The sequence below is a fragment of the Cricetulus griseus genome, chromosome 7 (genome assembly GCF_003668045.3).
Source record: "Cricetulus griseus strain 17A/GY chromosome 7, alternate assembly CriGri-PICRH-1.0, whole genome shotgun sequence".
Classification (NCBI taxonomy): Eukaryota; Metazoa; Chordata; class Mammalia; order Rodentia; family Cricetidae; genus Cricetulus; species Cricetulus griseus.
In genome coordinates, this window is record NC_048600.1 from 8,861,954 (window position 1) to 8,874,367 (window position 12,414).

Consider the following 12,414-nt stretch of genomic DNA (forward strand, 5'->3'; position numbering starts at 1 on the left):
ACTCCTAGCTGTCTTCACCCACAATGAGCTTATTAAACAACATTTTTGGTGCTGGCAGTATAGACCACGAAGAGCTAACAGCTTGGTTCCTAGTGGCTAGTGGTTGGGGCATATCATTTCTTTTCTTGATTTGGAAGTTAAACCACACTCGCACTTCCAACTTAGACAAGCCCATGCCTGTGACACGGACACAAATCTTCACAAGTGTAAATGCTTCCACTGCCAAGTCCATTCTTTTATCATTTTTGGACAATAATGTAGCCAAGCTAATGTAGTGTCCAAGGATCCCCTCACTAGCACCATTTACAGTAAGTTTTTCCAAGGAATGATGTGCTCATGCTAGGCTGGGCAAGGATGATCCCTGTGCTAGTCCCTTGTGCTGGAGCACCTCGAGAGCACAAACACCACACTTACCAATAACTAGGCAAAGTACAAACAACCTTTCTGTTTAATGAACTTCAGAACTGCAAACATCTGAGAACATCACAAAATAAGCCTGTTTGCCAGCAAACAAATTTATTTTAAAATACACAGACACATAGATATTGGAGGAATTCAAGAAGGCCAGAGTGCCTTTGCCACAAACTGCTTGGTACAGTCAGTACTGGTTTCGAAGCCGGTTGCTTAGGTCTTGTAGCTCAGCCAACAAAGCAGCCATAGCTGTTATTTCATTGGTTAGGTCTCCAAAGACTTCTCCAGTTGCCACATCTGTAAAATTTTGCTGCAATATAAAAAGCAGTATGACCATCAGAAAAGATGAAAATAACCTCCAAGCAACCTAGATATATTGAATCAACATAGCAATATAGAATCCCAGCACTGCTGGCATGATGCTATATAACAGTGCAGCAGCAATGCAGTGTTTGTTTAGACCCCACAAAGGTATAAGCCTAATTAACAAATCTAAAACAGTGGGCCTGACCTTGCAGATTCAAGAGATCCCCAACTATAGCACAGTGGTAGAGAACTCGCCTAGAGTGCCTAAGGCTTTGCTTTGTTCTTCATAGAAACTGCCTTAAATGTTGGCTGCTTTTGTCAATGTTATACAATAGAACATCATTCATCCAAACAAAATTCTACTTATTGTGCATGCCTGATGAGTCAGGAATCGCAACTAAGAAAATCAGCTTCAGGATTTTATGACCATACATGGGCAGGGAGGAGAGGTAGGTTTGTATATGCATACAAGTACATGTAACAGGCATATGTCTCACTGTGGCATGCAATTTATCTGGCTTGCTATACATCTTTTTCATACAAGTTGAGTAGATTTGTACTATTGAATAGCACTTCCTAACAGACTGACATAAATACTGCTGCAGTGTGCTGAGTAGAAACACATCTTTTAGGTAAAGAACTTGAACACACACAGCATATTTCCAATGGGAATCACTGTGCTTATAAGTCAGTCACAATGAACCTGAATTCCTTCTCATTGAGGGAAGGAGGAGCAGAGAGAAACTGAGGCTAGAAAGAATGGATCATCTGCTGAGCATCAAATCTGACTCACAGCTCCACCCACAGCCCTCAGGACAACCTTGACATTGGCCTGTACAATGATAAGGAGATGACAACAGAGGGGTCGCCCTGTCCTGAGAGGAGATGGCCTGAATGACCTGTGAGAGAGTCTATTTAAATTTCCTACAAATTTACACTTTCTGTGTGTGCATTTGTATTGATAAGAGGGGGTGGGGCAGGGAGTTCTCCAGCTTATTTCCTGAAGTCTCAAGGCAGGCCACAGAAGACAGACCTGTGCAAACCAAGGCTGCCTCAAGCTTTAATGGTGAGCTCTACTCATCTTCACTTCGCAAAGTGCAATTCAGATTACCAGACCCAATTCAAAACTACAAAACCAGAGACAGTGTCCCCCATCACATTCAAAAGGTGATGCCAAGGAGACATGCAGAGGCAATGCTTCCCGTTTCTGAATGAGCAACAACCTTTTTTTAAACAGGAGTGACCTGAGGCTGATGACCTTCTGCCCAACAGTTTTAATGAACTCACAGGTCATTCTCACCTTTACTTTGGATAACAAGCCCTGTAAATTGAGCCGAACTGAAGAAAGTGCCTGGACAGCTTCCTGGGGACTGGACTTGCTCTCGCTGCATTTTATAGCCACTGAAAGATAAACAGAGGAAAAGCACTGTAGAAATGATGGTCTATGGGTTCAAAAGCAGCTATTTACTAAGAGTTTGCAATCGTCAACTTCCCTACTTCCTCCTTCACCTTCTCCTTGGCGGTACTGGGGACTCAAACCCAGGCCTGTGCGATCTGGGCAAGCATTTGTCTACCACTGAGTTACACCCCAGCTATCCTTTGTCTTCTTTATACAGGAGAACACTATTAAGGAAAATTTTGAGGGAAATATATACATTCAGGTGAGTTACATTAGGCAGGGATCCCACACATGTATGCACACACATACATGTACGCATTCACATGCACACACTAGTGAATTAGGCAAACAAACAAACCCTAACCAGAAACAAGGCACACTCCAGAGGACCAAGCAGATGCTGTACATCTCAGTGTGGCTGTCCATGGTCCCAAGTCATTAGGGAGGACTCATGGTTGATGATCTCACTTGGCCAGATGTGCCAAGCTCAAATGCTTGCTGTGTTTTTATACCCCAATTTTACAGCATTCTGGGAGAATTGGCACCAACAATCTGCATGTGTTCACTTAAGGACTGTGACCAAGGCCAGGCACTTGGGCTCCTGAGCCATGTCTGGCATCAGCTCGGAAGGAAATCATTCTAGAAACTCTGCCTCCAGCATTCTGGGGAGACTTGCAATCCTGAAGGGAGCATACGCCTCCCTGGAGGAAGACTGGCTTTTAGTGCCTGTAAGAACAAATGAAGACCTCCACATTAACAGATGCCTGGGATCTTTCCATTACTCTTGCTTTTCTTTCTTAAAATTATGTTCATGAGCTGAAGAGAGGTGGCTCACGGGTTAAGAGCCCTGGCTGCTCTTCCCGAGGACCCAGGTTCAATTCCCAGCACCCAGATGGTGGTTCCCAACCATCTAGACACCAGTTCCAGATCTGCTGCCTTCTAGATTCTACAGGCACTGCACTCACATGGTACACTGACATATATGCAGAAAAGCATTCATATCCACAGAACAATACATTTAAAAATTATATTCACTAAACTCAAAAGTAGATCCTATTTTGCAATTACACTGTCATGGACCACAACTGTAAACTAAGCAATCAGGAGAAACAGCCAATGACCTAACGAAATAGCTTTGACATTAATTAATAATATATGAGGCCAACAAGAACTGGGTTTGATGTTTCTGTTTCAGAATAATGATTAGACTTCAGTTAAGTCTCATGTAGGATGCACACTAATTAGCAGCATTAAGCCCGTTTTCTGAGGGTCCAGAGGACTCCGTTTCTCTGTAGGGAGGAGTTGCTGCTATTACAGCAGAGGTATACAATTGGTTTAATGCCTAGTTGCAAATACCAGAAACAGCTAGTTCTAGTTTTTAAAAGGCTTCCTTTTTTAAAGCCAGGTATGGTGATGCATGCTTTTAATTCTAGCACTCTGGAGGCAGCATCAGAACCCAGGATCTTTCTGGGTTCAAGGCCAGCCTGGTCTACACAGTGACTGAGTTCCAGGCCAGCCAAGACTACATAAAGAGATCCTGTCTCAAAAAAAAAAACAAAAAAAAACAAAAAAACAAAACAAACAAACAAAAAACAAAAACAAAAAACAAAAAACTCACATTCTATCAGTTCCTATCTCAAACGGCATTCATACAGCAGGGGTGGGGAGGCGAAATGGCCATCTTCCCAATGCTGCAAGCAGCACTGGGGCACAGGGTCTCCATAGTCCAGGATAGCTGTGTTTGTCCTCATCATGACAAAGCTTGCCCATGGCAAAGCTTACCCTTAGCAATCCAACAGGCACCAAGATTTATAAAGTGCTGTATTTCCTTTTCAAAGGGATATGTGGGGGGGGGGGGAGGGCAAAAACCGGAAGGAAGTAACAGAAACCCAGTTCATTCTTTGAGTACAATGTAAAATACAACAAAGACAAAGTTAAAAGTTAGTGTTATAAATCTAAAGCATCTACTCAACCCTGCTTGCAGTGCTGGAATGCAACACATAACTCATTCAAATAGGAGATAGAAACCCCAGAGAACAGACACTTGTTCTTCCCCAAAAGTCACACTATGGGAAAGGTGCCAACAACTTTTTAAAACCTGTTCCAAGCTCCCAGAAAAAGGTTTTCTGCAGGACACAGTTATGTGGACAGGGGTAAAGTCAGCACTTTGGTGAATACAGAATCTATCTCAGTCTATCTGTCCATCACAAAGCCGGCTGCTCACAGGGATGTTCACAGAGGGCAAGTTAAAATAAGATTTTTCAGAGTGAAACAACCCTGCTAAGTATGCATATATACACATCAGTGGAGGCTCCCCAGACATAGTACCACATCCACAAAGGCCAAAGGTGAAAGACTAAACAGGGCATAGAATTGCAGCCATCCCCAAAACAGCCTTATCCTGTAATCACCTCGAACTTTCTACCTTCCAGCCAGAGTTCACCCCCTCCTCTACCTTACCTGGAAACAGGACATTTGCATTCTGACAGTCATAGATCTGAAAGGCCCTGAGTAGAATTATTAACTACTAAGGCCATTCTGAACCATTTGAATGTTCTGTGACTTCTTTATAGGCAGTTAAACTTTATCCCTGTCCCTCACTTTTCTCTTGGAGTTCGTTATGGGTCAGAAGAGACTGGGTGGGGGTGGGAGAGATTCACATTTAAATGACATGTAAAATATTATGAAGTACTGAGAAGCTCCTGCTGACTCTTCCTAACAGCATAGGTAGGTATTCTCCCATTTCACCTACAACAAAAGACCAGGAGTCATTGAGTCACTGACACAGCATCACCCAGCAGGCATGTGGTAATGGTGGACCCAGAGCATTAGTGTCCCTGGTTCCAAAGCTCTGCCCCTTCTCAATGCTCCTTGCTGGCTCCCATGTGCTGTCACCTTCAGGGGCACAAAGGAGGCTCATAGCCCTTATGAGTCCGTTCTCAAGGCTGCAACGTCATTGACTCACTGAAACTGTATTCCCAGGGCATAGCACACCCACACTCAAATATCAACGTAACAATGCACCACTGAATTTAACCAGTACTTTCTGATAATACAAGAGTGGTTTAAGTCCAAACTACATTTATCTTACAAACATTTTATTATAGGTAAGACTATCTCCCCTCCAAATTATAGACCCTAAATATCCCAAAGACAGGTATTATAGTGTGTATTTATACAGACACACAAATATGAGTGCCAAGTACCCCAGAGATCTGCATGTACACACACAAATATAATGAGTGCTAAGAACCCCAGAGATCTGCGTATTTTGATAATCTTTTTGGCACTCCTGTCAGTTAAGAAAATGCTAGTGATTTTCCTTAATACAACATAATCAACAGACTCTGTGGGCAGTAAAGGCTTCTTGGGAGTAAAACGACTTCACACTCTTAGGGTTCTAGCTGACACTCAAGCAGCATTTAAGCCTCTGTCCTGAGTTACCTCATGTGCCTATTTCTTTAGTGACTACTAAACTGCAGATGTTCTATGTTTCAATATATTAATCAGTAAGTACCTGTAATGGAACCTGGTTTCTGACTAATACTATTTTAAAGGAAGAATGCATTAAAATATGATAATGGATATCAAATACCATGTGCGAGTCCTATGGCTCTTTGAACAACTTCCTTAAATGTTGTAGCATCTTTCTCCCAACAATTGGACTGTGTGTCACACTTGTATGCCTTCAAGAGACACTGGAATGCCTAGGAAAACAGAAAGAACAATATTCAAAACAACAAGATGAATTCACATTTCAAATTGCTTCCTGGAAGTCATATGGAACTAATTCCAAATTGAAAGCCAGCATCTGTATTGTGAGGCAAAGAGAGGGTGGGATGCACATCCAATAGCAACAATCAACTTTGAGAAACCAAGGATGTTATCTGGACAGCCACCTCTCCCAGAACCAGGAAAATATGAAGGCCAGTGTGCAGATTTCCTCCAGCCACCAAACTGAGAGATGCAGCAAGAGAATAAGACATGGACTTGGTAAAAAGGATAGGCTGGTTAACAGGTATATAATTTCACAGATGTTTAAAATGTTCTTTTGTTTCATCTTAAAAATTCCTGGTGGAGAAGTGACAGACAAGAATGTTCTTATTTTCTTATATTTTGGTTGTGAGCCTAGCCTTCAACGGCTGAGCCACCTCTCCAGCCCAGAGTGTTCTTATTTTCTAAAGAGTACACAATCCAGAGAAATGGAAGGATATAATGTAGGCGTGTGTGCATGCGGCATGAGATATGTGTCCTGTGGGCCAGCAAAGCCATGGTAGAAACCAGCTGTGTGGACAGAAGGAGGAGAGAACAGCTAAGAATCCCACAGATTAGCTGGACCGTGGCTAATTCCAAACCCACACAAGGAGTACATTTGATTTGCTGTGATCTTTTGAAAAGAAACACAACACAATGATTACAGCCTTGGAAACTCTGGGCTCCTTTGGGCTTGAAGATAAGAGGCTAAATGGCACAAGTGGAGTGGGATTAGCATCCTTCTGCCCTGCAAGAAGGGAAGGGCAGGGTGCCCCCTGCAAAGTGCTATGTGCTTGCAATTTCCTCTCCCATCTCCTTAGTTAATTTTTCCCCTTTGGTAGCCTCATCTCAAATCTTAACACTCTTTTGGTTTTGTCTTTAACCACTAGCCTGTGGGAAGGGTGCAAGTGAAGGGTATGGGGCATCTGGCTGCTGCAGATCCAGGAGGGGCAGCAGGACAGGGAACCTTCTGCAGGAAATGGAATGACTGCCACAGAAAAACTCATGAAATGTAAAAGGATGAACATTGTGAGTCTTAGCATGCCCATAATTCAAAGTACTTAAGACTGAATTTGAAGGCTGGAGAGATGGCTTGGTCAATAAACTACTTGCCTAGTCAGAACAAGGACCTGAGTTCAGTCCCCAGGATCACGTTTAAAAGAAAGAAAGACACAAATCATGTGCTTCTAATCCCAGCCCCAAGGAAACATGGGGACCCTGGTGTTCCTTGGGGCTCTCTTGGTAAATTCCAAGCCAGTGGGAGACCCTGTATCCAAAAAAGGTATGTGGTGTCTGAGGCTGTTATTTGCCATGTGCATGTGCCACACACACACACACACACACACACACACTGAATTTAAGCATATTAGTTTTATGTTTCAGATTACTGATCTCATCCTTCACTCAAAAAACAAAACAAAAGAAAACAAAAGGCAGACTTATTATTCTACTCATGGTGGCAAAGACAGAAGCCCAGGACAGACAGAGGCCTACTGCCCCTGTGGTGGCAAAGACAGAGGCCCAGCACTGACCTTTTCATTCTCTTCAGGCTTTTCACTCCGCCCATTTCCATGTACTTGGGCATATAGTCTCCAGATTTCTCCATCGTTGGTCACTCTTGACGTCACTCTGCCGAACAACTCCTGCAGCTTGCCTTTGAGGCTGGAGGCAATGTCTCCGCTTCGATCAGTCACACCATTAACCACTGCCCTGACCAGAATTTTAAGGACCTTTAAAAATGCACAGAAGAAAACACAGAGTTAGCAGCCATCAAAGAGTAACAAAAAGCCCAGGGCTCTGCTCCACCATCGGACACCGAATACCGAGGCCTTACTTGGATATCACTGTTAATGTTTTAAAAGAGAAATAAAAGTCAAGCGCGCATTCTCTAGATGTCCCTGTCAGGCTCCATGAAGGGCTCTTTTGTCAAAGCCTTGTATCTGGAACTCATTTCTTCTCACCAGGAGGACTTTCTGAAGAGCTGACCCACACTTTCAACACATGGAACTTCAGCCAGGATTCTCTCTGGAACCCCAAGATTTTGCCTAAATACCTACTGGGTGGTTCCACCAACATCTCACACCCACCTGCGCACCTTTAAGAGTGAAAGGGGCCCCACACCCTTCCCTTTCCCATAGTCTCAAGGTGAACACTGTTTGCAGTCAGAGGTGAGTTCCAGCCTACATTCTTTTCTTTCACTTTTCCTCCAAATGTAGCAGATTTGATTCCACATTCCCCATGAATCCTATGTCCAGCCTCCTCTATCTTAGTGAAGGACTCATGACTTTCACCTGCACTGTGGTGACATCATTTTACTGCTGCTTGAAGAGGTTCCTAAATGCCAAATGATAAACAGCCAATGCACTGGCATGCAACCCTCAAAAGGCATCTCTTCCCTCCCACTACTCCAAGCCAGCCTGCCATTTAGCAACTTTCTAGAATACCATGTTCTCAAATTATACCTCAGAGTTTGGAACACTGGTTGGTGTTTTTTTTTGTTTTTTGTTTTTAATTTCAATTTACAATCCAACCACAGCTCCCTCTCCCTCACCTCACCTCCCCAGCCCACCCCCAGTTTACTCTTCCTCACGGGTAAGGGCTCCCGTGAGGAGTCAACATAGTCTGGCACAATAGTTTGGGGCAGGGCCAGGACCCTCTCCCATGCATTAAGGCTGAGCATGGCAACCCACCATACGGAATGGGCTCCAACAAGCTAGCTCATGCACCAGGACATTCGGAGGGCCAACTGGCATCTCCACATTTTAGGTCTAGAGTTCATGAGTTTCCACAAACAGTTCAGCTGTCTCTATAGATTTCTCCATCCTGGTCTTGATCTCCCTTGCTCATATATTCCCTCCTCCCTCTCTTCAACTGGATTCCCAGAGCTCTACCTGGTTCTTGGTTGTGGATCTGTGTCTGGTTCTATCAATTACTGGATGAAGGCTCTATGATGATAGTTGGGGTATTCACCAATCTGATAACAGGGAAGGCCAGTTAGGGTATCCTCTCCATTATTGCTAGGAGTTTTAGCTGGAGTCATCCTTGTGGATTCTTGGGAGTTACCGTACCTGGTGCTAGGGTAACTCCCAAGCCCATAGTGGGCAGTAGGTTAGATGCCCACCAGGAGGAGGTGGAGATGTTCATTTTACTCTATTACCAGCACTGGATGAAAATCTCTGAAAAGCACTCTGTAAAAGGTATTTTTAAAGGTATCATTGAAATGAAACCTCACCATTTCCTTAAACATTTCCAAATGTTTATGAACTAAATATATTTCCTTTCCAAGAAATTAACATTTTTCTTAATGTGCATTGACCCCATTTTTCCCCAATGTGAAAGCTTTATTGTTCATTATAAACTAACACATGTTGCTAGCTCCTTGAGTCCCAGCCCCCAATACCAATTGAAAAAGCAGTGAGTTGCTGGACCAAGAAAGTAACAAACAGAAAGAACCTCCAATGAACAGAAGTGGCCAGGGAGAAAGGGGAGACATGTGAAGGCCAAGAGATGGATGCAAAGGGAGTTAGTTAACTGTACCCTTTCTTCTTTCAGCTACTACCCATATGCCACGTGCCATCAGCATGGCCCAACTGCTTCAGAGAGCAGTGCGAACTCGGTGTGAGCCAGGGACCATGAGAGCATGTGAGGGCAGGGATCTTAGCTGCAGAGGAGGGACAGGCAGGAATCAAAGACTCAGGCAGCCTGGCTCCACTTCCCTAGAAGATCTTCTACATTACAGGGTAAACTGACTTTTCAGATGACGAACAACGGGAAAGTATATGCCTGGCAGAAGACAGAGCACCCCTATGGCCTGGGACACCAGCAAAAGCTCCATTTTAGTGTTAGCCTCTCCCACCAATAAACATTATCAGTCAGACTACCAGTGTTTTGAGGGGAGCATGAGCCAACAGGGAATAAACCAGGCTACCTGAAAAGCACAAGATGACCTGAGCCAATGAAGAACCAGTGGTCAGCGACACCTGAAGAGGCTGATGCCGGGCCTCTGCACACGGGGGACACACACGGTCAGCTGCCCTTCAGGGGGAGCGCAGACAGCACTAAATGGCATGGATTCCCAAGGCCTCAGCAGACCACTCTCACCAAGAGTTAGCTATCAGGGACAGAGAAGGGTTGGCAGCAGAGCAGAGGTAAGGGTTTTGGTTTGTTTCTATGACTAAATAACTTATGAATACTTGGAAAACAATGCTAACTTTCAATGCTAACTTGGACAAGAGTAAATGTGTCCTATGATAGTTCCCTGTTCGTACCGTGACACATTAAAGGGATAAATCTACTCCTTGGCAATTATAAGTGGAGATACGACAGCCTTTTTCTCTGAGACTGTCTAATAGTCTACACTAAAGAGTTCTTCAGTCTGAACAGTCATGGGTCTGGACACCCTTTTGGACCCAATGAGAGTTTGGAACATTCTCCCAACTATGTATGTGCCTATATACATAATTTTTATCCTGGTGGTTAATTTCATTATCTCCAAAAGCCTTCTTTAGAAACTCTATAATTTTATTACACAGTGACCAAATGCATGCCTCTTATTTTAAAATACATGTGCGTGCGTGCGTGCGTGCGTGCGTGCGTGCGTGTGTGCGCGCGAGTGGTATATGCTGCAGCATGCATGAGGAGTCAGTTCTCTTCTTCCACCATGTGGGTTCCAGGGATCGAACTCAGGCTGTCAGCCTTGTTAGCATGCACTTTCACCCACTGAGCCATCTTGCTGGCCCCACTTGTCTCTCCTTGAAAAGATGTATTATCTTTCTATCAAGTCCTATGTTTCCCCCAGCGCCTCACACATGGCATATCTTCTACTGACCCAGACCCCTTCTAGTCTTAGCCAAACCCATGACAGTGTCTAAAGGAAAGCCCTTGGCATGACTAGTTGAGGGTTCTCTAGCTTCCCCTCAAGGCACCTCTGCTCATGTCACCTCTGTTGCTTCCATTAGCTCCCAGTGAAGTGTTGGATCTGTTCTGGAGACTTCCAATATCCACACCACACCCTCACAGCCAGACCTACAGCTGTTTTCACCATGAAAAGGAGTATAATATTGTGGCAAAAATAAGTTCTCTCAAATCCATGTCTACCTTGGGGCCCCAGTATATGAGTGTTTGGGGAAAACAGAGTCTTTGTAGATATAATCAGTGACAATGAGGTCATACTGGACCCAGGTGGTCCCTCAGTCCAGTGGCTAGGACTGGAGTCATCCCACTGATTTCTTCCATGTAAGAGGAGAGAGCTCAGACACACAGAGAAGGGAATACAGACATGGCTGAGTTAGAAACTAGAAGGACTTCCCCCCAAATCCTTAGGAAGGTGACAAGCTAACACTCTGATTTTGGATTTCTGGATTCCGGAGCTGAACCACGAAAAGAGACTTCCACATAAGACAGCAAGTTTGTAGAAATTTGTTAAAGCAGCTCTAGGGAAAACCAAGACAATGTGGAAAATGTTCAAATAAGCTCTTCCCAGGCCTGGCTTCAGTGCAGGAAGTCACAAAATTATGTCACCCTCAAAGCCTGTCTCCTCAGTGGCTGGGGAGCCCACACTTTACTTACTGATCAGAAGTACCTTCCTTCCATGTGCAGAAGTTTTAAATGACAAACCTCTTATTCCTTTATGATTTCATGATTATACATGCTTCCTCTACCCCCCAAGCTCATAAAAATATCTACAAAATTTCCCTGTAATGCTTTTATGGTTTTACCTGTGTGACGATGACAATGATAACTATTTTTAAATGCACTTGCATGCACCAGGCACCAGGCCACACTCATTACATGCACTAACTCATTTGATCCTCACTAAACTCCTTCCTGTGAGACAGTTGTCATTTCATCTCTATCTTATGAAACTAAGGCATGAAGTGGTTAACTAACCTGTCCAAGGTCACATCGCTAGTGTATCATAGAGAGGTGGGGGACAAGCAAGTCTACACTTACCTACAGTATCATTCTGTTTAGAATTCCAATTTAAATATTTTATCCATCTGAACTTATTTTGGATTATGGATGGATGCAGAAATTAAGTGTTTGGATTTAATATCTAGCTAACTACTTTGTACATATTGAATATTCTATTCTTATAACACAGATTTTAAAATGTGTTGCTATTATGTACTACATTCTCATACTTATTTGAATGTGTTCATGAATTCTACATTCAGTCTCCCTTCATTTCTATAGCAGATGTTAACTCTATATATCATAAAAATATTATAAGTTTTTTGCCTTTCTTGTTATATTTGTCACATGTTTTTTTTAATGTGGTCATAAAAATTCCTTCCAGTTTTCCTTTATTGCATCAGAGTTCAAGAACTTTAGCAAGCATTCTCTTCTATTCCTAATTTTTCTAGAAGTATTTGGCATATATTTAGTCCATTTGGAGTTCATTTGGTGCCTCATTAAACAATCTAAATACATATTTGAAGCCTGGATGCTTAAGAGATGTTAAAAAAATGACAATGATGTTGCTTATTGTGATAAATATGGGACAGAGAAATAAAATAAAATTATCTAAATGAATCAAAATCACA

General features: G+C 43.2%; 1 protein-coding gene across 1 annotated transcript in view; it reads right to left on the reverse strand.

Moving 5' to 3' along the window:
• Nucleotides 1-495: 495 nt before the first annotated feature.
• The window catches only part of Ttc27 (tetratricopeptide repeat domain 27), a 125,108-nt gene continuing 113,189 nt past the window's right edge, over nucleotides 496-12,414 (reverse strand). Inside the window, exons 17-20 of the mRNA XM_027426079.2 lie at nucleotides 7,402-7,599; nucleotides 5,712-5,823; nucleotides 2,018-2,118; nucleotides 496-721 (exon numbers count right to left, since the gene is read on the reverse strand). Coding sequence (XP_027281880.1) covers nucleotides 599-721; nucleotides 2,018-2,118; nucleotides 5,712-5,823; nucleotides 7,402-7,599 — 534 coding nt within the window. The 3' untranslated portion in view covers nucleotides 496-598. The remainder of the gene's footprint in view (nucleotides 722-2,017; nucleotides 2,119-5,711; nucleotides 5,824-7,401; nucleotides 7,600-12,414) is intronic.